The sequence below is a fragment of the Dreissena polymorpha genome, chromosome 1 (genome assembly GCF_020536995.1).
Source record: "Dreissena polymorpha isolate Duluth1 chromosome 1, UMN_Dpol_1.0, whole genome shotgun sequence".
Lineage (NCBI taxonomy): Eukaryota > Metazoa > Mollusca > Bivalvia > Myida > Dreissenidae > Dreissena > Dreissena polymorpha.
The window spans coordinates 157044294-157071249 of NC_068355.1; the positions used below are offsets into that span (position 1 = coordinate 157044294).

Below are 26956 nucleotides of genomic sequence, written 5' to 3' on the forward strand. Positions count from 1 at the left end.
CATCACATATTCAACAGTATGTTTTTAGTTTTATGTGGATAGACTTCCACAAGCAACTTTGGCAGGCTAAATAGAACCCAAAATTGATACCAAATTGATAACCGTTTTTCAATTATCGGCAAACATGAGTCATGTTTGAAGCTGTGCAAACAGTGGTAAAGTAATGAAATACTTCACTTAAAATATGGCTCTGAACGATATACCGGCGAGCATGCGCATATTGTTCTTAATCGCACCGAGCGTCCGTGTGTGTTTGGATTAGTTTGAATGAATGTTAATAGCAGGGGGGGGGGGGGGGGGGGTAATCTATCCGGATTTCATGTCTGAACAGTAATTGTGTTACATCCTGGAAAAATTTCAACATAGCTTTAAATGTTTTATTTCCCATGACCAGACATGTTGTCACTTCCATGTTCATTGATCGAATGACAATGTCACAATTTACGGTTAAAGCTCGTGTAATTTAGTTTCCTCTTTGTTACTTTGACATGCCGAGTGGATGCTTCACATAATCGTTGATAATTACTTTCTTTGACCACACCATGTAACGCTATAATTTACCATGCTAGTACATGAAAGGTCCAGGTAAAAACTTAACGGCCAAAGTTAAACAAGTGTGTGTTCTGATCAGGAGCTTTTATTGCCTTAGATTTTAATATAACTTTGGCAAATAATTTCACTTGACAGGACACTGTGCCACAAACAAATTCAATGTTCCTTGGTGAAAGGTCATATATTTTACGTCCGCTCATTACCTTTTACATACATTTCGGGATGTTGATATTTTTTGGATATGTTTTTAACCGTGAAAAGACAATAAATATCGTGCAACTGTCGTGCTTAACTTCTATTTCCGGTCAGTGGATCCTGGTAAACATTATCCACATAAGGGTCAATATGCAACCAGTCCAAAAAACCATGTGTATGAACTGCAAATAAGCCAATATAGTTGCCTGTTCACCATCCCACATGAGTACGGTATGAATTTATTTGATGAGCACTTAAATTGGTTCATTTATTTTGTTTTCAATAAATGCATATTAAATTGAGTATCGCGGTTCTCTATGACATGTTGCAGTTTAAACAGGTTTCTACACCAACGGGAGTGTTCCGCATTATCAAACTCTCAATTAAGCAACAGCGTTATGTAATCACGGGCATGCTACCCTTGTGTATCTATCTGGTGCAGCAACCAAAATGTCAATTAGGTTCAAAATGACATAAACCAGTTTCAAACAAGGAAGCCAGTTATCAGTAGATAGTGTTTGCAATTGACTTTAAAAACAAATTGAACGACTGCCCAAAATACGTTTACTTTCTACATCAGTAGCTTCGTTTCCTATTATTAATAGTAGAAAATAAACACAATCGCCTGATAAAAGCAAGTGCTGATAATACATTATAACACGTAAATTATATTTTACCTGATAGACATTAAATATGAAAAAATGCCATCATTTTTCAAGAAATGTAATGGATCAGTGACATTAATATGATGAAAAGCACAATTCATTTAAAACAAAAATAAAGTTTCATAGTTTTATTATATGTATTCATCTGGTTAAGGGCGACCTTAAGAATTGAGCTTTTTCAAACGTTAGGTACATATGTCAAAACAGGGCTGCGCAGATGACAAGAGCTACGCAGAAGGCAAGGGTCTCCTAGATGACAAGGCATTCACAGATGACAAGGGCTGTGCAGATGAACAACTGCTGCGCAGATGTCAAGGTCTATACAGATACATGTAACAAGGGCCTAACTTATGACAAGGGCTGCGCAGATGACACGGGCTGCACTGACGACAAGTGTGCACAGATGACAAGGGCTGCGCAGATGACATTAGCTGCAATAATGACAAGGGCTGCAATCATGACAAGAACTTCAATGATCATAGCGGCTGCCACCAATGACAATGGCTACACAGATCACAAAGGCCTAGTTTATGAAATGATATGTGCATACAAGGGCGGCAATGGTGATGACAAGGGCATTACTTATTGCAAGGGCTGCGATGATGGTGACAACGGGCTTGAGGATTGCATGTAATGGGTGATGACAAGAACTGCTCTGATGAAAAGTACCTGCAGCCATCTAATGAAGACGCCAATAGTGGCTTAACAAAGAAGAAGGCGTCGGGCAAAGAATGGCAACTCCTAAAAAGCATCCGTGCAGTATTAAGACGATTATGTTGCATTTAGAAGATCAAAGACTAACTCGACAAACAATTTTATGTTTAAAAATGTGGTTTTACTCTAGCCATATAAGGAAAAATGCCCCGCCCCCTGGTGGCCATATTTTTCAACCAACCCAAACCATTTTCAAACTCGTTCAAGATATAATAAGGATGAACAAGTTTCACGAAGATCGAATAATAAATGTGGCCTGTAGAGTGTTAACAAGGTTTTACAAAAGCCATACAAAGCCATATTAGGAAAAATGCCCTGCCCCTTGGTGGTCATGTTTTTAAAGCAACCGGAACTATTTTCAAACTAGTCCAAGATATCATTGGGACAAATCTTCAGAACAAGTTTCAAGATGATCGGAAAATAAATGTGGCCTCTAGAGTGTTAACAAGGTAACGAGGTTTTACTATAAAGCCATATAAGGAAAAATGCCCCGCCCCCTGGTGGCAATGTTTTTCAACCAACTGGCATCATTTTCTAACTCGTCCAAGATATTATTGGGATAAATAATCTGATCGAGTTTCATGAAGATTGGACAATAAATGTGGCCTTTAGAGTGTTAACAAGGTTTTACAATAGCCATATAAGGAAAAAAGAACCGCCCCTTGGCAGCCATGTTTTTCAAACAAATGTAACCTTTTCAAACTCATCCAAGATATCATTGAGACCAATCTTCTAACCAAATTTCATGAAGATTGGACATTAAATGCGGCCTCTATAGTGTTAACAAGGCAAATGTTGAAGCCGCACGACAGACAAAAGGCGATCACAAAAGCTCACCATGAGCACATTGTGCTCAGGTGAGCTAAAAACTTAGCTATTCAACAAACGGTATTTGTGGTTCTTCAAAATGTGATTGTTTTTTAATACCCAATTGTTCACATTTAGGACAACAACATTTTTATATTACCAGAACAATTTTCAGACTTAACTTGAAAGTATAATTCCAATAGAAACAACAATAAAACCTGTTCAAATCACAAATCTTTGATAATTATACACAAACTACTTAATGACTGCAAACTGTATAAGCAGTCTATCTTATCAATGGTGTCCATCTGACATCAAGACAAAGGTATCTGATGTGAGAGCAGCTTATTAGGGCCTATTTCGAGGTAATACAGTTTGCAGCCAGTCATTCAGTAGTTTGTGTATGATTATCAAAGATTTATGATTTGAACAGGTTTTATTGTTGTTTCAATTGGAATTATACTTGCAAGTTGAATCTGACTGAACTTGCAAGCATAATTCCAATTGAAACAACAATAAAACCTGTTCAAATCACAAATCTTTGATAATCATACACAAACTACTGAATGACTGCAAACTGTATAAGCAGTCTATCTTATCAATGGTGTCCATCTGACATCAAGACAAAGGTATCTGATGTGAGAGCAGTTAATTAGGGCCTATTTCGAGGAACTGTAAGCCTGTTTCACAATCATCACATGGCTATTCAAGAAGGCATCTATCGACACTATTGTAGCAGCGACAATTCAAGAACAGGCATAAATTAGTTTTACGGAGAGTAGAAAAAGTTAATGAAAGGTCAAATAAGATTTATATGTAACAGTTTTACCACTATGTTGAATTTCTGCAAAATAAAGATAACAATCTGAATAAATGGCAATTATTAATTGGAGTAATATAATAATTGTTATTTAATATTTGGGTTGTTGTTAATGTTTCTGAATCCATTACCAATATCATCATCAGCAGCAGCATCATAATTGTGCCCCATCATCCTCATTACAACTAGAGCGTAAACAAGGTTTTACTATAGCCATATAAGGAAAACTGCCAAGCCACCTGGTGGCCATGTTTTTCAACGAACCATAACCATTTTAGAACTCAGCTGAGTGAGCATTAGAACAAATATTCTGACCAAGCTACATGTAGATTGGACTTAAAATTTGACTCCTAAAATGGTAACAAGATTTTACTACGCCAAATAATAAAAACTGCCCCTCTCCCTGCCGGCAATGTTTTTAAATGGACCGGAACCATTTTCGAACTCAGCTGTGCTATCAAATGTTCTGACCAAGTTACACGAAGATCATACCATAAATGTGGCCTCTAAAGTGTTAACAAGGCAAATGTTGCCGCTACACACAGCACGACGGACAAAAGGCAATCACAAAAGCTAACTATTAAGCACATTGTGCTCAGATGTGCTAAAAACAGAGATTAAACACATTTGTCGCCAACTAACTTTTGATCAATATCATACAATAAATAAAAAAATTTAATGTCAATTGTGTACTCAATATAATAATAATAACAACCAATTAGGTTCAACTTTCATCTATGTAAAGTGTCTGTGCAGTTACCTGTGCATTCTTCGTATACTAACAGTTGACTTGTTATTCGCTGTAGTTCTGTTAAAATTTAACATAAATTTACTATGATCTTTCAATGTTTGTTGTTGTTGTTTGTTTTTTTTTGGGGGGGAGGGGGGATTTTTTCCCAGTTTTAATTTCATGTTAGTATTTCGAAAAGAATATGCAGAGGACCACTACTTGATACATAAGACATAAAAACCCTGACTCTTGTGCAGAGGGGGTAATCATGTGACAAACAAGATGGCGACGTCCATGCTGAGGCAGGTATTCTTTCCTCCATTTATACCTTTTATTACTTGTAATATGTTTTCTTATTCCGCTCACTTTCCAGCCATATTAGGAAATAAGTTACTGGCTTTTATTTCATAGTAATATTCGCTATATATCTCGACTTTACTGACTCGGTGCGAAATTTCTTAGCGGGATGACCTAATTAGGGCTCCACTTAGAAAATTTGCACCGAGTAAAGTCGAGATATAAACCGAATTTAAATACGAAATAAACGCTATTCACCGTTTTGCTGATATGTCTGGAAAGTGAGCGTCATTTAAAAAATAAACAGAAGTAATATAGGGTATAAAACGGCGAAAAATGACTGTCTCGGCATGGACGTCGCCATCTTGACTATCACGTGATTACCCCCTCTGTGTGGTTTCAGAGATTTTAAAAATTAATTACAATTTAACTTGATAGAAATCTTGAGACCCTAGGATATGATAGCCAGTAAGGCAGTTTGACCCTCGGGTTGTGATTTGAACAAAGAGAACCACCATACGTCCCAAAAGCTTAACCTCTTGACCTTGCGGGTTCAGAGATTTTTGTAAGTGTTTACTACATACATAAATGGAAAACAATCAACATCAGGGCTAGGCCAATTTCGACCCCAGGGGCATTATTTGAACAAACTTAGAAGAGTACCTCCATCAATGTTACACACCATATATTAAACCCTTTGAGCCTGCAGTTTAATTGAAGATGTTCTTAAAGTTATTTAATATACAAGTCTTTACAAAGTTATTGTTTGACCTAATTTGAAATTTTACCGCTAAGCATTACTTTGACGTTTGTTGAGTTAGGGAAACCTGTATTACATGCCACACCATGTCTCCCCATGGTTGTAATTTTTAGAAAGTAAATTTAAAATTGCGTTATGAACAGAACAGTTCAAGTCTTGAGACACAGTTTCAACAGAAAACCCAACCACAATCGGCTGAGAAATATTCATACTTAGTGATTGTGAAGGAGGGCAAGCTTAATAACATGCTGAACGTTTTTATAACAAAGTCTGAGATGCTGATACTGTCTCAATCTTATTTTCCATCAATCATGTTGATAACTGTTTTTAGCTGTTCATCTTTTGCAAGGGAATGGTTAACCAAAATAGCCCGAATTGCATCTATAAGGCTGTCCAGTTTGCACACTTCAGTATCTGCAGCTCTCCAGTTGTGCTCCAGTTTTTGCATTCGACTTGCAGCTTTCTTGCTCATTTCCTCCATCTTCTGCTCTGTCTCTGCAACTTGCAGTCGGTACTTGTTAACCTTTTTTGTGAGTTGATTAATTTCAATCTCTCTGTCAACTGGAACCTTTTTCTTTTGTGACATCTCTCCAATCTGCTCACTTAGCACTTTATTTTCAAACTGAAGACTCTGCAACTGGTTTTCCAACCTCTTTAAATCACCATTTTGTTTCTCAATATGGGCATGCTGATCTAACATGTCACCAAATCTATCTCCCATTTCCTCAACATTTTGCCTCAGTTGGAGGCACTCTTGCTGTTTGTGGTCCAAATCCTTTCTGTAAATACACAGATCAGCATTAAGTCTCTGATGTGTGTATTCCATCTGGCTTAGTTTTGTCTTCAAATTCTCATTTTCCAATGTTAAATCACTCAGGGATGATTTCAATGCTTTTTCAACCAAGCTCGAACACCGTAATATTTCTTTAAACGTAACTTTAATGACTTCCATTTTTTCTTTTATTTTATTATGGTGTTCAAGATCTTGCAAAACAATTGAAATGCTTTTATCACCACTCAATACATGTGGAATGTCAATTTGGTTGTGTACATGAATCTCCTGTTCATTTGCAGACTCGTCCCTGTAGGTTGCTGGTACCTGACATCCTGCCTTTATCTTTAAATCCGACAATGCCTGGTTGAATTGTGTAAGAAGTTGGGTGCATAAATACTCATTTTCCATATTCATTTCATTCCAATGTTGTTCACAACAATGTAGCTTATGTTGCAGTGATACTAATTTTTCTTCACATACTTTGAAATGGTTTCTGGTTTCCCGTTCTTTTACAGTCATTTCCTTGAAACAATCCTTAAGCTTCGTGTTTTCAACTGTCAACTGAGCAAAGAGTGCTTTTTCGTGTTTGTATTGAAGTTCTGTTGCATGTATGGCATCACGCTGACCAGAGAGCAGCTCGCACTGTTCAAACAGCTCATTCTCAAGATCGTCTATTCTTTGTTTTTGAGTTTGAATAATTTGTCGCAGACTTACATTATGATTTTCATTCCTGTCCTTCATTTCAGTTAACTGTTGCTGTAACTGGTTCACCTTCGCTTGCAATTCCTTTTCTAATTGATTATTGACTCCATGACTGGCACATATATCAGAACCACTGGCGATGTATTGGTGCACTTGGTTATGTATGTCGCACATTTGAAGAGTACATGCATCCTCGATGCTTTCAAACAGTTTGGCATACTGATTAAGTTCAGTCTCCATCTGGGAGACAACTTTCTGGGATGCAAAATACAATTGTTTGTAATTCATGTCAAGAGGCGCAGCATTGTCTTTCATGACATCCATCTCTTAGAGAAGTTAAATTTCCCTCTATTTAAGGGATGCAGCTTTACACCGAATTTGGGGAATTACTAGGGACAGTTCCAATGCAGAACAGTGAGTATGATTTTTGGCATCTAAAAAGAATAAAACATAATATATACTAATACAAAATATAAATCACATAAAAGCTTCAATAATAGCATACATAACAAGAGCAATGTTAACATGGCCATCCCCGCTGAAATGTGTTTGCTTGTATGAGAACATTTCTTTTAAAAGTACAATATTTGTAAAACATGGCACATGTGTCATCTGTGAAAAAACGGATACAAATTCAGTGATTTTTTTGCTCAAAATTACAGCCGATTTTTGGCTGCTTCCAAACTGCAAAATTCCACGTTTATTCCCAAAAATCTGACTAAAATTTCCCAAAAAAAGCCCAATTTCAAAAAAAAAAAAAAAAAAAAAAATTATTTTTTTAAGAAGGAAGTCTCATATGATTTTGTGATTTCTTAACTCTAGATCTCAACTTTATTTTTTAAACATCCTACAAAATATATAACTTTAATGTAGTCCTTTTTGTCGATAACTAATTCCCAAATTTGCCACTTTTATTGATTGAAAAAAATCCCAATTTGACCAGAATCCTTTTCCCAAAATGGCTAGAAAACCCCCTGAACATGCACTTAAAAACAATATTAATACTCTTACTTATAATCATATTTATAATGCTTGAGTTTTCCCAATTTCATGGTTTATCGTGCTATTTTTCCCAATTTCACAGTTTGTCGCGCTAATTTTCCCTGACAAATTTACTATGAAATTAAATAAAGGGGGATAATTCAAAAACTATGGCCGATAAAGTTATGGTTCATGTTCACTGCATTTCTCCTAGTTGCCATCTGTTTATATTTCTAGTGTCAAGTAAATCCCTGTAGTAGATTAAGAATTATGCTCCACACAAAAATTTACTTTGAAATTAAATAAAGGGAGATAATTAAAACAAGGATATCAGTAAAACTGATGGATGCTCCCCAATGTTGCTTTGTCGATATATGGGTTAATTGTGTGGAAAAAAGCAAAACCTTGAAAAAATCTAATATTAGCCTCAGTGACCTTGACCCTAGTGACCTCAAACCTCATCAAAAGGTAGAGGTCCATGCAAGGTACCTACATGCCAAATATTAAAGAGACCGGTCAAATATTGAAGGCGCTATGAAAAACTGTAACAAAAGTGTGAAGGAAAATCTATTATTAGCTTTGGTGACCTTGACCTTGACCCCAGTGACCTCAAACGTCATCTAAAGGTAGAGGTCCATGCAAGGTACCTACATGCCAAATATGAAAGAGATCGGTAAAGTATTGAAGGTGCTATGAGAAACTGTAACAAAAGTGTGACAGAAAAATCTGTCATTAGCCTTGGTGACCTTGACCCCAGTGACCTCAAACGTCATCAAAAGGTAGAGGTCCATGCAAGGTACCTATATGCCAAATATGAAAGAGATTGGTAAAGTATTGAAGGCGCTATGAGAAACTGTAACAAAAGTGTGAAGGAAAATCTATTATTAGCTTTGGTGACCTTGACCTTGACCCCAGTGACCTTAGGTAGATAGAGTTATGGTTCTTAGTCACTGCACTTCTCCTACTTGCCATCTGTTTATATTTCAAGTTTCAAGTAAATCCCTTTAGTAGAATAAGAGTTATGCTCCGGAAAAAAAATTACTTTGAAATTAAATAAAGGGAGATAATTCAACAAGGGACAAAACTGTCACAAAACCAGGTTTTCATTGTGATAAAAAAATCTGATAAAGGGAGAAAACTCAAACTGAACTTTTGAAATGAACAAACAAAATTAACCCCCTTTGTAAGTTTGTTTTTAAAAAAAATCTATTTTTAGTCTTGGCGACTTTGACATTGGAGATATTGACGTGATTCTTTCGTGCGACACACCGTCCCATGATGGTGAACAAATGTGCCAAATGATTTTAAAATCTCACAATGAATGACATAGTTATGGCCAGGACAAGCTCATTTATGGCCATTTTTGACCTTTGAACTCAAAGTGTGACCTTGACCTTGGAGATATCGACGTAATTATTTCACGCGACACACTGTCCAATGATGGTGAACAAATGTGCCAAATGATTTTAAAATCTGACAATGAACGACATAGTTATGGCCCGGACAAGCTTGTTCCGCCCGCCCGCAGCCCGCCCGCATTCGCCAATCTAATAACCAGTTTTTTCCTTCGGAAAACCTGGTTAAAAATTAAGGTAGATAGAGTTATGGTTCTTAGTCACTGCACTTCTCCTACTTTCCATCTGTTTATATTTCAAGTTTCAAGTAAATCCCTTTAGTAGATTTAGAGTTATGCTCTGGACAAAAATTTACTTTGAAATTAAATAAAGGGAGATAATTCAAAAACTAAGGTAGATAGAGTTATGGTTCTTAGTCACTGCACTTCTCCTACTTGCCATTTGTTTATATTTGAAGTTTCAAGTAAATCCCTTTAGTAGATTTAGAGTTATGCTCTGGACAAAAATTTACTTTGAAATTATATAAAAGGGGAGATAATTCAAAAACTAAGGTAGATAGAGTTATGGTTCTTGGTCACTGCACTTCTCCTAGTTGCCATCTGTTTATATTTCAAGTTTCAAGTAAATCCCTTCAGTAGATTTAAAGTTAAGCTCCAGACAAAAATTTACTTTGCAATAATATAACAGGGGAAATAATTAAAAAAACTAAGGTAGATAGAGTTATGGTTCTTGGTCGCTGCACTTATCCTAGATGCTATCTGTTTATATTTCAAGTTTCAAGTAAATATCTTCAGTAGTTTTAGAGTTATGCTCCGGAAAAGAATTTAGTTTGTACGAAAGTACGGAAGTGCGGAAGGACTGGCAACTTTATGCTCCCCATATATATATATGGGGAGCATAAAAATAAGGTAGATAGAGTTATGGTTCTTAGTCACTGCACTTCTCCTACTTGCCATCTGTTTATATTTCAAGTTTCAAGTAAATCACTTCAGTAGATTTAGATTTACCGGTATGCTCCGGACAAAAATTTACTTTGAAATCATATAAAAGAAGACAATTCAAAAACTAAGGTAGATAAAGTTATGGTTCTTGGTCACTGCACTTTTCCTAGTTGCCATCTGTTTATATTCAAAGTTTAAAGCAAATCCATAGAATAGATTTGAAGTTATGCTCCGGACAAAAAATTACTTTGAAATAAAATAAAGGGAGATTATTAAAAAACTTAGTAGATAGTTATGGTTTTTAGTCACTGCACTTCTCCTACTTGCCATCTGTTTATATTTCAAGTTTCAAGTAAATCCCTTCCGTAGATTTAGAATTATGCTGCGGACAAAAATTTACTTTGAAATTATATAAAGGGAGATAATTAAACAAGAGCTGTCAGAGGACAGCGCGCTCGACTATTCGAGTGCTTGACAGTATAACGTAAGCCATCATGGGGAAATTGTTGATATTAAATAATTTAATTGACAATCTTTCAAAAATAAAAAAAAGGTAAAAAAAATTATAAAAATTTTTTTGGGGGGGGGGTTGAGAGGGGGTATAATGTGGGGTGTGGTCATTTGTTAGACAATCTTTCAAAAATAAAAAAAAGGAAAAAAAAACATTTTTGGGGGGGGGGGAGGGCGAGGGGGGAGTAGGGGGGGGGGTATAATGTGGGGGGGGGGTAATTTATTAGATGTTGTTAAAAAAAAATTGGGGGGGGGGGAGGTTGGGGGGGGTAGGGGGGTGAGAGGGGGGTATAATGTGGGGTGTGGTAATTTATTAGATGATGTTTAAAAAAAAAAATCGGGGCGGGGAGGTTGGGGGAAAGGGATTCTGGGTAGGGGCGTGGGGTATTGTTTGGGTGGAATCCATTGTGGTATTCAGGTAAGTGTTGTTTTGTCAAAGTAATAATAATGTGATCATAAATAAAGAAGTTATGGAAATTTAAGCAAAATGTTCAATTATCTAAGTGCAAAAGGGGCCATAATTATGTCAAAATGCTTGATACAGTGGTCTGCTCTTGTTTATAGGTTGGGGTCATGTTGGTAAACAAGTAAGCAAAATATGAAAGCAATATGTCAAAGGATATAGGAAATATTTGGGGTATAGTACACAAAGTTTAACATAGATTTATCAATAATATGCATATTCTAAGTATAAAAGGGGCAATAATTATGTCAAAATGATTGATACAGTTGTATGCTCTTGTTTATAGGTTGGGGTCATGATGGTAAACAAGTATGCAAAATATGAAAGCACTATGTCAAAGGACATTGAAAATATTTGGGGTAGTACGCAAACTTTAGCATTTGCTGCATATTCTAAGTAGAAAAGGGGCTATAATTATGACAAAATGCTTGATAGAGTTGTCTGCTCTTGTTTATAGGTTGGGGTCATGTTGGTAAACAAGTAAGCAAAATATAAAAGCAATATGTCAAAGGATATAGGAAATATTTGGGGTAGTACGCAAAGTTTAACATAGATTTATCAATAATATGCATATTCTAAGTATAAAAGGGGCAATAATTCTGTCGAAATGCTTGATACAGTTGTATGCTCTTGTTTATTGGTTGGATTCATGATGGTTAACAAGTATGCAAAATATGAAAGCAATATGTCAAGGGACAAAGAAAATATTTGGGGTAGTACGAAAACTTTAACATTTGCTCGCTAACGCAGACGCTAACGCGGACGCTCACGCCGACGCCGGGGTGAGTAGGATAGCTCCACTTTATATATTTCATATATAAAAGTCGAGCTAAAAAGTAAAGTAGATATAGTTATGGTTCTTGGTCAGTGGTCACTGCACTTCTCCTACTTGCCATCTGTTTATATTCTAAGTCAAGTGTAAAGTAAATCCATTGAATAGATTTGTAGTTACATGTATGCTCTGGACAAAAATTTACTTTGAAATGAAATAAAGGGAAATAATTAAAAAACTAAGGTACATGTAGATAGAGTTTTGGTTCTTAGTCACTGCACTTTTCCTACTTGCCATCTGCTTACATTTCAAGTTTCAAGTAAATCCCTTCAGTAGATTTAGAGTCATGCTCCGGACAAAAATTTACTTTGAAATTATATAAAGGGAGATAATTCAAAAACTAAGGTAGATAGAGTTATGGTTCTTAGTCACTGCACTTCTCCTACTTGCCACCTGTTTATATTTTAAGTTTAAAGTAAATCCATTGAACAGATTTGCAGTTATGCTCTGGACAAAGTTTCCGACGGAAGGAGGGACAGACGGACGGAGAGACGGACGGAAAGACGGACGGAGACTATTACTATATCCCCTCCTGAAATTTCATTTTGACTGGGATAATAATCATTACACTAAAAGCATTATTATTTAAAAAATGACATTTTAGGGCCACAACAAATTGAAGATTTGTTCGATGGATTTTAGCCCCCCCCCCCCAAAAAAAATTGAGCGAGCCAGCGAAATAAAAATAAATTAATTTTAAATCTTTTCTTTTTTTAATCACAGTCGAGCGAAAAGCAAAAAATAAAAAATTGTCAATGTAAAAAGATATATTTTGCCAAATAGATGCACAATATCTGCAAATTGCCAATACAGGATCATTTAGTAGTAATAACTGAGTTTCAGCTATTATCCATTGTTTGTAAAAAATCTCCAATAGCTGTTCTGCTTACTCACACCAGGTAGTGACTACTTAAATTTATCATGGTTCACTGTAGTTTTCATTATTAAAGTTATATTAGAAGCTCAGCATTCTGTTAATGTTGGTTAAATAACATGAAACAATAAATAATACAATAAACATCAAGCATAAGCAGTGATTTTTCTTCGCGTTATATTTAACAGCCTGTGCCTTTTTTATTGAGAAAATGTGCGATAAACCATGAAATTGGGAAAATTTTAAAATTATAATTCTGATTATAAATAACAGTTATCAGTATACATGTACCAATTGTTAATGCTAGGGAATAACACTGCTTTTAGACCAATTGAATGTACAGTAAAAACAGGGTATACCACTCTCCAGTCCAATGCTTCAACAAAAAGCCTTGTTCTATGCTTCATAACTGCTGGGGTTAACAGACATTAATTAATTACTGTTATATTTTATGCAAAAAGATTAAAATTCATTGAATATTAGTGTTTTTGTATTACATTTTTGTATATGTCCATCAAATTAATGAAAACTAAGAATTCAGACCACCTCTCTATTAAGACCACTTTTCAGAAGTCCCACGGGTGGTATTTAAAAAGTTTGGCTTTTTTTTGGAAATTTTGGCAAGATTTTTGGGGATTTTTTTTTTACTTTTTGCCATTGTGAAACAGCCTTTTTTATAACGTTTTGCAATTTGGTCACATCCTGTAAGAGGCAGGGCTCAACATTAATGGTTGTCCTATTGTCCCTGGCAAGTAAACATTTGGTCCGGGCAAGTTATTTTATAATCTAGTTGTCTGCCTGGGCAAGTGCAAAAAAGGACAAGGAGCATTTAATTTAGACTTAAATTGCTCTAATCATTTTAAATGTTCAAAAATAAAGAAGGTTTTGTGGTTTATCATTTTGATCTTTATGTAAAAATATGAGGTTTACAGTTAATGTAATATTTCATGTTTGGGCAAGTGGCTCTAGGTTCAGGGCAAGTAGATTTTCTAAGTATTTGCCCGGAAGGGCAGTATGGTTTTTAGGTTTATGTTGAGCCCTGAAGAAACTGTTATTTTGGTAGAATAAAAAAACGATACGAAATATCTTGAATTGTTAATAGTTCTATACATCGTAGGTCATGGTATTATACATTACTCAATGCATGACTTGTGTTAGTTTAGCACTGTTAAAATATGTAATGAGAAGTTTTGTAAAGTTAAAAAACAACATAACTTCCTAATGAAAGAAAAATAAGAAATGGGTAGTGAACGTTTTTTTTATATTTAAATATAAGGCCATCCTTTAAAAATTGTTTGTTTGGCATAACCCAACCCAGGTAAATTTGGGTGGGTAGGTGGGTAGGGATTATATTTTTTTTTAGTAAATTTTTTTTCTGACATTGACAGGGCTCGCGCTAGGGGGCGACGTGAGCGACTAAGTCGCTTTCTTACGCCAAACGTCGCCTAAAATTTAAGAAATTGTAGATAAAAAGCGATTCCAGTCTCCCTCTTATCGGAATTTGTTTACATCCAGTTTTCTCGATGTCAAGGTCTGACTCAATTTTCCAAAAGACACTGTCGCAGCCTGGAGCGTGTCGCAATTGAGCGACAGGTAATTTGAGGTAAACCCCGCCCCGATTCTCCCAACCTCCAAACTTATCAAATCGGCGATCGATATTGGTCAAGTCAGCATTCAAGTCACATGGTAGCTGCCCAATCAACATTGAGTTCGCTCACACATAATATTGGGTCATTCATGGAAACACACAGTTGATATTGTCGTCTGCCAACTCTACATGTATAGCGGCCGATGGCAAACGCCGTATTTAAAGATAAACAAATAAAAAGGAGCCTAACAATAAAAAAATTATTTCTAAGTTGATCACTTTACATTTCTACCGACTATCGATCTGAATTAACAAAAGGATGATATTTAAATAATTAGATCTATGTCGATGATGTTACAACTTTCTGCTGATTATCGTTTGAAATTAAAAGGTGATAATTTAGTTGTTTTTTACCCACAAACTATGCTATTGTAAAGCAATATGTCAATTAAATTGTTTATTAATTATGTATTTGCAAGGTTTCCGATTTTCATTTTTTTGCTGTCAAACGATATGCACAATTTGTTTTATGTGCGTAACGCGTACAATTTTTCGGACGGTCGTTTTCGGATACATTATTTTTCGTCGATTATAATTTAATTTCTAAGTTCTTTAAAGAAGAAATAGAATGAAGAATACAGGTGAGGTGATGCGGACGGTGTGGTTTATCATATTTCGAATTGTATTCACATGAAATTGCAATTGGAAAGACTATAAAACATAACAAATAATTATTAAGAAAGCATATGCTAAATGTCATATTTCAAACATAAATATTTATCTGGTCTGACAGTTTATTAAGCTTATGTTATCTACTGCTTCATAAACATATTATCTTTGAAATACTTAAGTCTGTATAATATGATATTAACATCAAAATGGATTGAATGTAGAGCTAGTAAAATTTTAGTTATTTATCTGTCGTGTCTATTATTACATGGTTAATTAGAACTGCTGGAAAAATTAAGATACACAAAAGAAATAAAATGATGTGTACTACAGTGGCATACTTCAATAATGTGATACACATATGTGTGTTGTAACACCCTACATGCAAACCCTTGTGTCCTCACTTCTCCCTAAATCAGTGTCAAGGGAGAAGTCACTTCTCCCTAAAATTTGAGCCCAGCGTGAGCCCTGATTGAACTCCGACATATACCAAAATGAAAGGTAATTATCAAATAAAGCTCCAAGTCTTCTGCCTCATGAAAGGAAATTGGTAAAGATTTTTCTGCACCGTCCGTATCACCGCACGTGTGTTCGTAAGTCTATTTTTTCTATAAAGAACTTTGAAAATATAATAGACGAAAAATACTTTATCCGAAAACAACCGTTCCGAAAAATTGTACGCATTTTGCAAATTAAATAAAATGTGCATATCGTTTGACTACATAAAATGAAAACAAGTAACCTAGCAAATACGTAATTAATATACTATTTGGTTGACATATTACTTTACAATAGCAAGTTTGTGAGTAAAAAACAACAAAGTAATTATAACATTTTAATTTCAATCAAGAACAGAAAGGTGCAACATCTTCGCCATGTAACGCATTATTTAATTATCATCATTAAATTCAGATCGATAGTCGGTAGAAATTTGTAAAGTGATCAGCTTAAAAATAATTTATTAGTGTTATGCTTCTTTTCATTTGCTTATTTTGTATACAACTTTTGCAATCGGCCGTTATATTGTAGGCAGACGACAATATCAACTGTGTATTCCATTATCTGCGCATGAATGACCAAATATTACCCGATAGCGAACTCAATGTTGATTGGCCAGCTACCATATGCGCTTCAAATTGTTCATGGAAACAAAGAGAAAAATACTCCGGATTAAAATGGCGGATGTTTTCAATGAAATTAAACGAGATTTAAGCATATTCGCAAATTATATTTTTCTTGAGCCAAATTCACTATACTTTCGCAAATGGCGAACGACAGCGCGAGCCCTGTAATATTGAGCATTTATTCCATTAATAACAAGTTCGCAATGCTCGCGCTGTTGTTCGCCATTTGAGTCATTTGCGAAACTATTGAGAATTTGGCTCAAGAAAAATCTAAATTGCGAAAATGTGAAAATCTAGTAAAGTTTCGTTGAAAACATCCGCCATTTTAATCCGGACTGGTCTTTTATATTTGTCTCTTTGTTTCACAGAAAGTATTCGTAATTTGAGCAGTTAACAAAACCCGGTCTGTACCCGATTAGACATTGCTTGACCTTATTGTTAATGAAGTGCACATGGTAGCTGGCCAATCAGCATTAAGCTCGCTAACACATGACAAGACGTTGTCCAATGAAACGTGAGAACGGGTGGAGCTATCGGATAATATTTGGTCATTCATGTGCAGATGTTGTATAATTTAAATACACATTTAATATCGCCGACTGCCTCCAAAATAGCGACCGGCTGGAAAGTCGTATAAAGAGATAAGCAAATGAAACAAAAACGTGACACTACCCGTCAATAAATATTTCTAAGCTGAACACTTTTTATCTTTCTACCAAATATTTACCGATCTGAATAAAAGAGTGATAATTAAATTGTTGGTTATATGGCGATATTACACATCTCTGCCGATTGCCGAATTGAATTGAACGGTGATAATTAATTAATTTGTTTTTTTTACTCCCGAACTATCCTGAACGACAGCAGCGTATTTTAATTAAAGGGATACGAGAAAAACAGGAGCGGTTTAATTGTATTTTAAGTCTAATTAATCGCATATGCATATGTCAAATAAATCGGTACGCGTTTTATTCATTGCTATTCTAGATATCCTTGAAAGAGCATTCAATTAAATGACGCAAATAACCAGAAAGGATAAAACGCGGAAAGGAAAAATTTAGTGGAAAGAAGTTTTGGAGAGGAAAAAAACATTTTTTTTTAAAGTAACAAAAAAAAATTCAGTCGGACCTATTTTAGTGGGTCGGTCGGGTTATGCCAAACAAAAGAATTTTTAAGGATGGCCTAACAAGAGCTGTCAGAGGACAGCGCGCTCAACTATTCGAGTGCTTGACAGTATAACGTAAGCCATCATGGGGAAATTGTTAATATTCAATAATTTATTAGACCATCTTTCAAAAATAAAAAAAGGAAAAAAAAAATTCTTTTTTTTTTTGGGGGGGGGGGTAGGGGGGAATAATGTGGGGTGTGGTAATTTATTAGATGATGAAAAAAAATATATTTGGGGGGGTGGGTTGTAGGGGATGAGATTTTTTAGATGATGTTTAAAAAGAACAAACTTTTTTTTTGGGGGGGGGGAGGTTGGGGAGGGGGGAGGGATTCTGGGTAGGGGCGTGGGGTATTGTTTGGGTGGAATCCATTGTGGTATTCAGGTAAGTGTTGTTTTGTCAAAGCAATAACAGGGGGGTTTTTTACTAAGAAAGTTACGCCGATATTCGGCGTCTTCCCCTACCAGAATTTTTCCCCTCAAAATACAATTTCCCCACCAAAAATATCAATTTTCACCAAAATATATTATTTTCTATCAAAGAAATGTTTATTTTTCCTTTGGGCATTCGACAATTATCCAATTTGCACCATGTACAACGATCTCGCTCTCTCTCTCCAGACGAACACAAAAAATCTGGGAATCCCAGTTATTCTAAATATAGCTCTTAAATTACGTCATGTAAACTGGGCAACTAATCGTAATAATCATGTGACTATTTCACTGAATACCGGTCTTGCGCGAGAAGGGTGTTTCGTCAATTAATTACCGGAAACCAGTCGAATTTTCATCCGGGCTATGTGCAAGCCAAGATATAAACATGAAAACAAAAAAAAATGTCTCACAATTGGCGTTCTTACACAAACAAAATAAAACATTCCGACTCGAAAGATACTGAACGCATCGAGGCATTTTTTAAGAAAGAATCCTCGAAAACGGTTATAACCCAGCAGGATTCTGAGGTAATCAACATCGAACATTGTGAAAGTGAAAGTAGACAATCGGCAGCTGCCGCTCCTTTCCCTTCCAATACTGTAGCAGATCAAGATCGCATACCCGTAGCCAGGGGGGGTGCGTTGGGTGCTTCCGCACCCAATCTTTTTTGACGAGTAAAAAAATTGTACTTTGAGTTGCACCCAACTTTATTTGACGCAAAAATGGTAATTTATTTTTCCAGGAACCCAGTGAGTCTTCGTATTTAAGCGTTAAAATAATATATTCAAATGCAACCGACAGGTCACCATATAATTCATATCTCCCTTAAGTCATTTCGAAGATAGCGCATGATTTTTATTTACAATTTTTAACTGTAGAATTGTTGAAATCAACAGAAGTTTTGACAGCAAACTTTGAGAAGATCTAAGAAGCCAGTCCCCGCAATTTGGAATTGGAATCTTCGTTATAAATGGATATTTGTTTTCTGTATAATGAAAAGTTATTAACCTGGCACTCTGATCCGTATAAAATCGATACTTATTTATGGATATTTTATACTGAATGATTGTTTTGTAACTTTTGTCATCGTTATTTATGTCTGTTAAAGCTATAACTTTAATAGATATCATAACAACATGATGAAGCCAGAGCCTACTTATTGTGGGTTGAAATCCCAGTCCAATAACCTTTTTCCACAATTATCTAAATGGCTTGAAAAACAATTTGATTTACTTGAATAAATAATCTTATGCAAATGAAAATACATTTAAGATGATTATTAACGGAATGTTACGTCAGCTTTCGAAAATGACTGAAATCAAAGGACACCCTTCGACTATTGCCGAAGACTAATGAGTCACTGGTTAACAACTTTGCATTATACCACGATTTATAACAATTACACATTGTGCACAGCATTTCCAACAGACTGCGTTGTCTTTTTGTTATATCCCCGTACAACCATTTTCCGATCCCATAAAGGGATTTCCAGCAACAAAAAAATCAGCTATGGTCAAGACAGGATAATTTTTTTGTTGAATGACAAGAAAACAAATCATTTCTACATTGCAATGTAGCTTTTTTGTAGTTTACCAACACTTAATTGCATCTGTTATGCTAAACATAAATAACTTTCCACAATGTTTTAATTATGTCAAACTTGACACTCGGAATGTCCTACTCTTAAACAGCTGTTATAATGAATTTAAAACTTGTAACATATGGTCAGGTGGACGTCAACGTTAAATGTTCATCAACTGTGACGGATCTTGAGCATATAATGGGCAAATAAGTCCATCTTTTGTCTTCAACGACCTGGTATAGGTCCAGTAGTTTGTGGATATAGGGTCTTAATGAAGCCTTAAGTTTTATATGTTTCTGAAATTCGTTTAGAAAAAGATAACTAATTTGTTAAAAATAGTTAAAAAAAATTAAAGTAACCAGTTGTACCATTTTGATTTCTTTTTAGTATTGATGCAGATTAGAGAAGACCCAGTTTTTTTAATCAGTGTTTTTGTACACTACAATATAAGCACGTTTAGAGTAATATGTCTCTGGTACTATCCATAGTAGCAAACAAACAATTGTTTTGACAAAAAAGACAAATATTTCCATTTAATTTGCTCGATTTATGAATGGTAGAATGTTAGAATGGTGAAACACACCAATTTTGTCTTAGATTCCAAGATTTCAATAAATTATAATATTTTATACCGTTCTTATTGTTGATTTAACATTCTATAAATTTGTTGTTGCATATGTAAACAAAGTGTGTGCGCGTATACTAGTGTCGGGTTAAACACCGTATAAAATGATGTATATCCGTGACTGATCAAAAAGGTGGTTATTGAAAAACGTGGTGGGGAATACATGTATGTTATATCATATTCATGTCAATCAGTCACTGAGTCACTGAGTATGGTCAATGAAAGTGAAATTTCATATAAAAATACTCGATAACTTCAGTCTCTAAATACAGTCAAAAAGTGACCAGAATGCATGAGTTTACGTTTCATTATCAAATTTTTCTAGGGGGAGGACCTCCAAAACCCCCGATTGCAAGAGGGGGACATCCCCTCCCGCATCCCCCCCCCCTACCACCCATCGCCGGCAAAAATTCGCACCCCCTATTCAAAACCCTGGCTACGGGCCTGGATCGTCACCCATTCATCATGAAATTGAAATCACAAAATTGACATCGTCCCCCGGCCCCAGTACAGAAATATAGTTGAAAACATTTCCCATTATTAGATCTAAATCAGCAACTTTATTAAGGACTTTGACTTTAATACGTGTTAAATGTGTTTAAGAACAAAAGCGACAGAGACAAGCCTCTTTTGATGAGTTATAGACATTTAAATTAACAGTTTTTATTTTTTTCCCTAATATGTCTCTTTCGCACTCTTTTTTTCCTCTTTCACCCAGCGTCTTCCCCTTTCTCTAAAAAAAAACCCTGAATAATAAAATGTGATCATAAATAAAGAAGTTATGGCAATTTTAGCAAAATGTTCAATTATCTAAGTGCAAAAGGGGCCATAATTATGTCAAAATGATTAATACAGTGTTCTGCTCTTGTTTATAGGTTGGGGTCATGTTGGTAAACAAGTATGCAACATATAAAAGCAATATGTCAAAGGATATAGAAAATATTTGGGGTAGTACGCAAACTTTAACAAAGATTTATCAATAATATGCATATTGTAAGTATAAAAGGGGTAATAATTATGACAAAATGCTTGATAGAGTTGTCTGCTCTTGTTTATAGGTTGGGGTGATGTTGGTAAACAAGTATACAAAATATGAAAGCAATATGTCAAGGGACAATGAAAATAAATGGGGTAGTACGCAAACTTTAGCATTTGCTGCATATTCTAAGTGGAAAAGGGGCCATAATTATGACAAAATGCTTGATAGAGTTGTCTGTTCTTGTTTATAAGTTGGGGTCATGTTTGTAAACAAGTATGCAAAATATAAAAGCAATATGTCAAGGGACAAAGAAAATATTTGGGTTAGTACGAAAACTTTAACATTTGCACGCTAACGCAGACGCTAACGCAGACACTCACGACGACGCTGGGGTGAGTAGGATTGCTCCACTATTTATACTTCATATATAATAGTCGAGCTAAAAAAAGTTAATCAAAGCCAAGTAAAGTTGTCAAGGTCTAGAAAGTTTCTTCACTTTCGCACTTATGATAACTTTATGTTTTTTTCGGCATAATGTACATCTTGAACTTAGCAATCAACAGTTTGAACTAGTAGAAGTAAGATAGGAGGCATGTACAATTTATACAATACTCCACATCTTTTTTTGTCCAGTTCAACGGCAACAGTTGCATGTTAATTTTTGCTATTTCAAAAAAAAAAAAAAAAAAAAAAGTATTTTTTTAAGAAGGAAGTCTCATATGATCAGTGATTTCTTAACTCTAGATCTCAACTTTATTTTTTAAACATCCTACAGTATATAACTTTAATGTAGTCCTTTTTGTTGATAAATAATTCCCAAATTTGCCACTTTTATGATTGAAAAAAATCCCAATTTGACCAGAATCCTTTTCCCAAAATGGCTAGAAAACCCTGAACATGCATTAAAAACAATATTAATACTTCTTAGTAATCATATTTTAATGCTTGAGTTCTGCCAATTTCATGTTTCGTGCTATTTTTCCCAATTTCACAGTTTGTCGCGCTAATTTCCCTGACAAATTTACTATGAAATTAAATAAAGGGGGATAATTCAAAAACTATGGCCGATAAAGTTATGGTTCATGTTCACTGCATTTCTCCTAGTTGCCATCCTGTTTATATTTTAAGTTTAAAGTAAATCCATTGAACAGATTTGCAGTTATGCTCTGGACAAAGTTTCCGACGGAAGGAGGGACAGACGGACGGAGAGACGGACGGAAAGACGGACGGAGACTATTACTATATCCCCTCCTGAAATTTCATTTTGACTGGGATAATAATCATTACACTAAAAGCATTATTATTTAAAAAATGACATTTTAGGGCCACAACAAATTGAAGATTTGTTCGATGGATTTTAGCCCCCCCCCCAAAAAAATTGAGCGAGCCAGCGAAATAAAAATAAATTAATTTTAATCTTTTCTTTTTTTAATCACAGTCGAGCGAAAAGTAAAAAATAAAAAATTGTCATGTACAAAAGATATATTTTGCCAAATAGATGCACAATATCTGCAAAATGCCAATACAGGATCATTTAGTAGTAATAACTGAGTTTTCAGCTATTATCCAATGTTTGTAAAAAATCTCCAATAGCTGTTCTGCTTACTCACACCAGGTAGTGACTACTTAAATTTATCATGGTTCACTGTAGTTTTCATTATTAAAGTTATATAAGAAGCTCAGCATTCTGTTAATGTTGGTTAAATAACATGAAACAATAAATAATACAATAACATCAAGCATAAGCAGTGATTTTTCTTCGCGTTATATTTAACAGCCTGTGCCTTTTTTATTGAGAAAATGTGCGATAAACCATGAAATTGGGAAAATTTAAAATTATAATTCTGATTATAAATAACAGTTATCAGTATACATGTACCAATTGTTAATGCTAGGGAATAACACTGCTTTTAGACCAATTGAATGTACAGTAAAAACAGGGTATACCACTTCTCCAGTCCAATGCTTCAACAAAAAGCCTTGTTCTATGCTTCATAACTGCTGGGGTTAACAGACATTAATTAATTACTGTTATATTTTATGCAAAAAGATTAAATTCATTGAATATTAGTGTTTTGGTATTACATTTTTGTATATGTCCATCAAATTAATGAAACTAAGAATTCAGACCACCTCTCTATTAAGACCACTTTTCAGAAGTCCCACGGGTGGTATTTAAAAAGTTTGGCTTTTTTTTGAAATTTTGGCAAGATTTTTGGGGATTTTTTTTTTTACTTTTTGCCATTGTGAAACAGCCTTTTTTTATAACGTTTTGCAATTTGGTCACATCCTGTAAGAGGCAGGGCTCAACATTAATGGTTGTCCTATTGTCCCTGGCAAGTAAACATTTGGTCCGGGCAAGTTATTTTATAATCTAGTTGTCTGCCTGGGCAAGTGCAAAAAAGGACAAGGAGCATTAATTTAGACTTAAATTGCTCTAATCATTTTAAATGTTCAAAATAAAGAAGGTTTTGTGGTTTATCATTTTGATCTTTATGTAAAAATATGAGGTTTACAGTTAATGTAATATTTCATGTTTGGGCAAGTGGCTCTAGGTTCAGGGCAAGTAGATTTTCTAAGTATTTGCCCGGAAGGGCAGTATGGTTTTTTAGGTTTATGTTGAGCCCTGAAGAAACTGTATTTTGGTAGAATAAAAAACGATACGAAATATCTTGAATTGTTAATAGTTCTATACATCGTAGGTCATGGTATTATACATACTCAATGCATGACTTGTGTTAGTTTAGCACTGTTAAAATATGTAATGAGAAGTTTTGTAAAGTTAAAAAACAACATAACTTCCTAATGAAAGAAAAATAAGAAATGGGTAGTGAACGTTTTTTTTTATATTTAAATATAAGGCCATCCCTTAAAAATTGTTTGTTTGGCATAACCCAACCCAGGTAAATTTGGGTGGGTAGGTAGGTAGGGATTATATTTTTTTTTAGTAATTTTTTTTTTCTGACATTGACAGGGCTCGCGCTAGGGGGCGACGTGAGCGACTAAGTCGCTTTTCTTACGCCAAACGTCGCCTAAAATTTAAGAAATTGTAGATAAAAAGCGATTCCAGTCTCCCTCTTATCGGAATTTGTTACATCCAGTTTTCTCGATGTCAAGGTCTGACTCAATTTTCCAATAGACACTGTCGCAGCCTGGAGCGTGTCGCAATTGAGCGACAGGTAATTTGAGGTAAACCCCGCCCCGATTCTCCCAACCTCCGAACTTATCAAATCGGCGATCGATATTGGTCAAGTCAGCATTCAAGTCACATGGTAGCTGCCCAATCAACATTGAGTTCGCTCACACATAATATTGGGTCATTCATGGAAACACACAGTTGATATTGTCGTCTGCCAACTCTACATGTATAGCGGCCGATGGCAAACGCCGTATTTAAAGATAAACAAATAAAAAGGAGCCTAACAATAAAAAAATTATTTCTAAGTTGATCACTTTACATTTCTACCGACTATCGATCTGAATTAACAAAAGGATGATATTTAAATAATTAGATCTTTGTCGATGATGTTACAACTTTCTGCTGATTATCGTTTGAAATTAAAAGGTGATAATTTAGTTGTTTTTTACCCACAAACTATGCTATTGTAAAGCAATATGTCAATTAAATTGTTTATTAATTATGTATTTGCAAGGTTTCCGATTTTCATTTTTTTGCTGTCAAACGATATGCACAATTTGTTTTATGTGCGTAACGCGTACAATTTTTCGGACGGTCGTTTTCGGATACATTATTTTTCGTCGATTATAATTTAATTTCTAAGTTCTTAAAGAAGAAATAGAATGAAGAATACAGGTGAGGTGATGCGGACGGTGTGGTTTATCATATTTCGAATTGTATTCACATGAAATTGCAATTGGAAAGACTATAAAACATAACAAATAATTATTAAGAAAGCATATGCTAAATGTCATATTTCAAACATAAATATTTATCTGGTCTGACAGTTTATTAAGCTTATGTTATCTACTGCTTCATAAACATATTATCTTTGAAATACTTAAGTCTGTATAATATGATATTAACATCAAAATGGATTGAATGTAGAGCTAGTAAAATTTTAGTTATTTATCTGTCGTGTCTATTATTACATGGTTAATTAGAACTGCTGGAAAAATTAAGATACACAAAAGAAATAAAATGATGTGTACTACAGTGGCATACTTCAATAATGTGATACACATATGTGTGTTGTAACACCCTACATGCAAACCCTTGTGTCCTCACTTCTCCCTAAATCAGTGTCAAGGGAGAAGTCACTTCTCCCTAAAATTTGAGCCCAGCGTGAGCCCTGATTGAACTCCGACATATACCAAAATGAAAGGTAATTATCAAATAAAGCTCCAAGTCTTCTGCCTCATGAAAGGAAATTGGTAAAGATTTTTCTGCACCGTCCGTATCACCGCACGTGTGTTCGTAAGTCTATTTTTTCTATAAAGAACTTTGAAAATATAATAGACGAAAAATACTTTATCCGAAAACAACCGTTCCGAAAAATTGTACGCATTTTGCAAATTAAATAAAATGTGCATATCGTTTGACTACATAAAATGAAAACAAGTAACCTAGCAAATACGTAATTAATATACTATTTGGTTGACATATTACTTTACAATAGCAAGTTTGTGAGTAAAAAACAACAAAGTAATTATAACATTTTAATTTCAATCAAGAACAGAAAGGTGCAACATCTTCGCCATGTAACTCATTATTTAATTATCATCATTAAATTCAGATCGATAGTCGGTAGAAATTTGTAAAGTGATCAGCTTAAAAATAATTTATTAGTGTTATGCTTCTTTTCATTGCTTATTTTGTATACAACTTTTGCAATCGGCCGTTATATTGTAGGCAGACGACAATATCAACTGTGTATTCCATTATCTGCGCATGAATGACCAAATATTACCCGATAGCGAACTCAATGTTGATTGGCCAGCTACCATATGCGCTTCAAATTGTTCATGGAAACAAAGAGAAAAATACTCCGGATTAAAATGGCGGATGTTTTCAATGAAATTTAACGAGATTTAAGCATATTCGCAAATTATATTTTTCTTGAGCCAAATTCACTATACTTTCGCAAATGGCGAACGACAGCGCGAGCCCTGTAATATTGAGCATTTATTCCATTAATAACAAGTTCGCAATGCTCGCGCTGTTGTTCGCCATTTGAGTCATTTGCGAAACTATTGAGAATTTGGCTCAAGAAAAATCTAAATTGCGAAAATGTGAAAATCTAGTAAAGTTTCGTTGAAAACATCCGCCATTTTAATCCGGACTGGTCTTTTATATTTGTCTCTTTGTTTCACAGAAAGTATTCGTAATTTGAGCAGTTAACAAAACCCGGTCTGTACCCGATTAGACATTGCTTGACCTTATTGTTAATGAAGTGCACATGGTAGCTGGCCAATCAGCATTAAGCTCGCTAACACATGACATGACGTTGTCCAATGAAACGTGAGAACGGGTGGAGCTATCGGATAATATTTGGTCATTCATGTGCAGATGTTGTATAATTTGAATACACATTTAATATCGCCGACTGCCTCCAAATTAGCGACCGGCTGGAAAGTCGTATAAAGAGATAAGCAAATGAAACAAAAACGTGACACTACCCGTCAATAAATATTTCTAAGCTGAACACTTTTTATCTTTCTACCAAATATTTACCGATCTGAATAAAAGAGTGATAATTAAATTGTTGGTTATATGGCGATATTACACATCTCTGCAGATTGCCGAATTGAATTGAACGGTGATAATTAATTAATTTGTTTTTTTTACTCCCGAACTA

General features: G+C 34.9%; 1 protein-coding gene across 2 annotated transcripts in view; it reads right to left on the reverse strand.

Annotated features, from left to right (window-relative positions):
* Window positions 1-4379: 4379 nt before the first annotated feature.
* LOC127857705 (forkhead-associated domain-containing protein 1-like) overlaps window positions 4380-26956 on the reverse strand; it is a 43650-nt gene continuing 21073 nt past the window's right edge. For both annotated transcript variants that reach the window (XM_052394334.1, XM_052394343.1), the window contains one exon: window positions 4380-7451. In XM_052394334.1, the coding sequence (XP_052250294.1) occupies window positions 5836-7341 (1506 nt within the window). In that variant the 5' untranslated portion in view covers window positions 7342-7451 and the 3' untranslated portion in view covers window positions 4380-5835. The remainder of the gene's footprint in view (window positions 7452-26956) is intronic.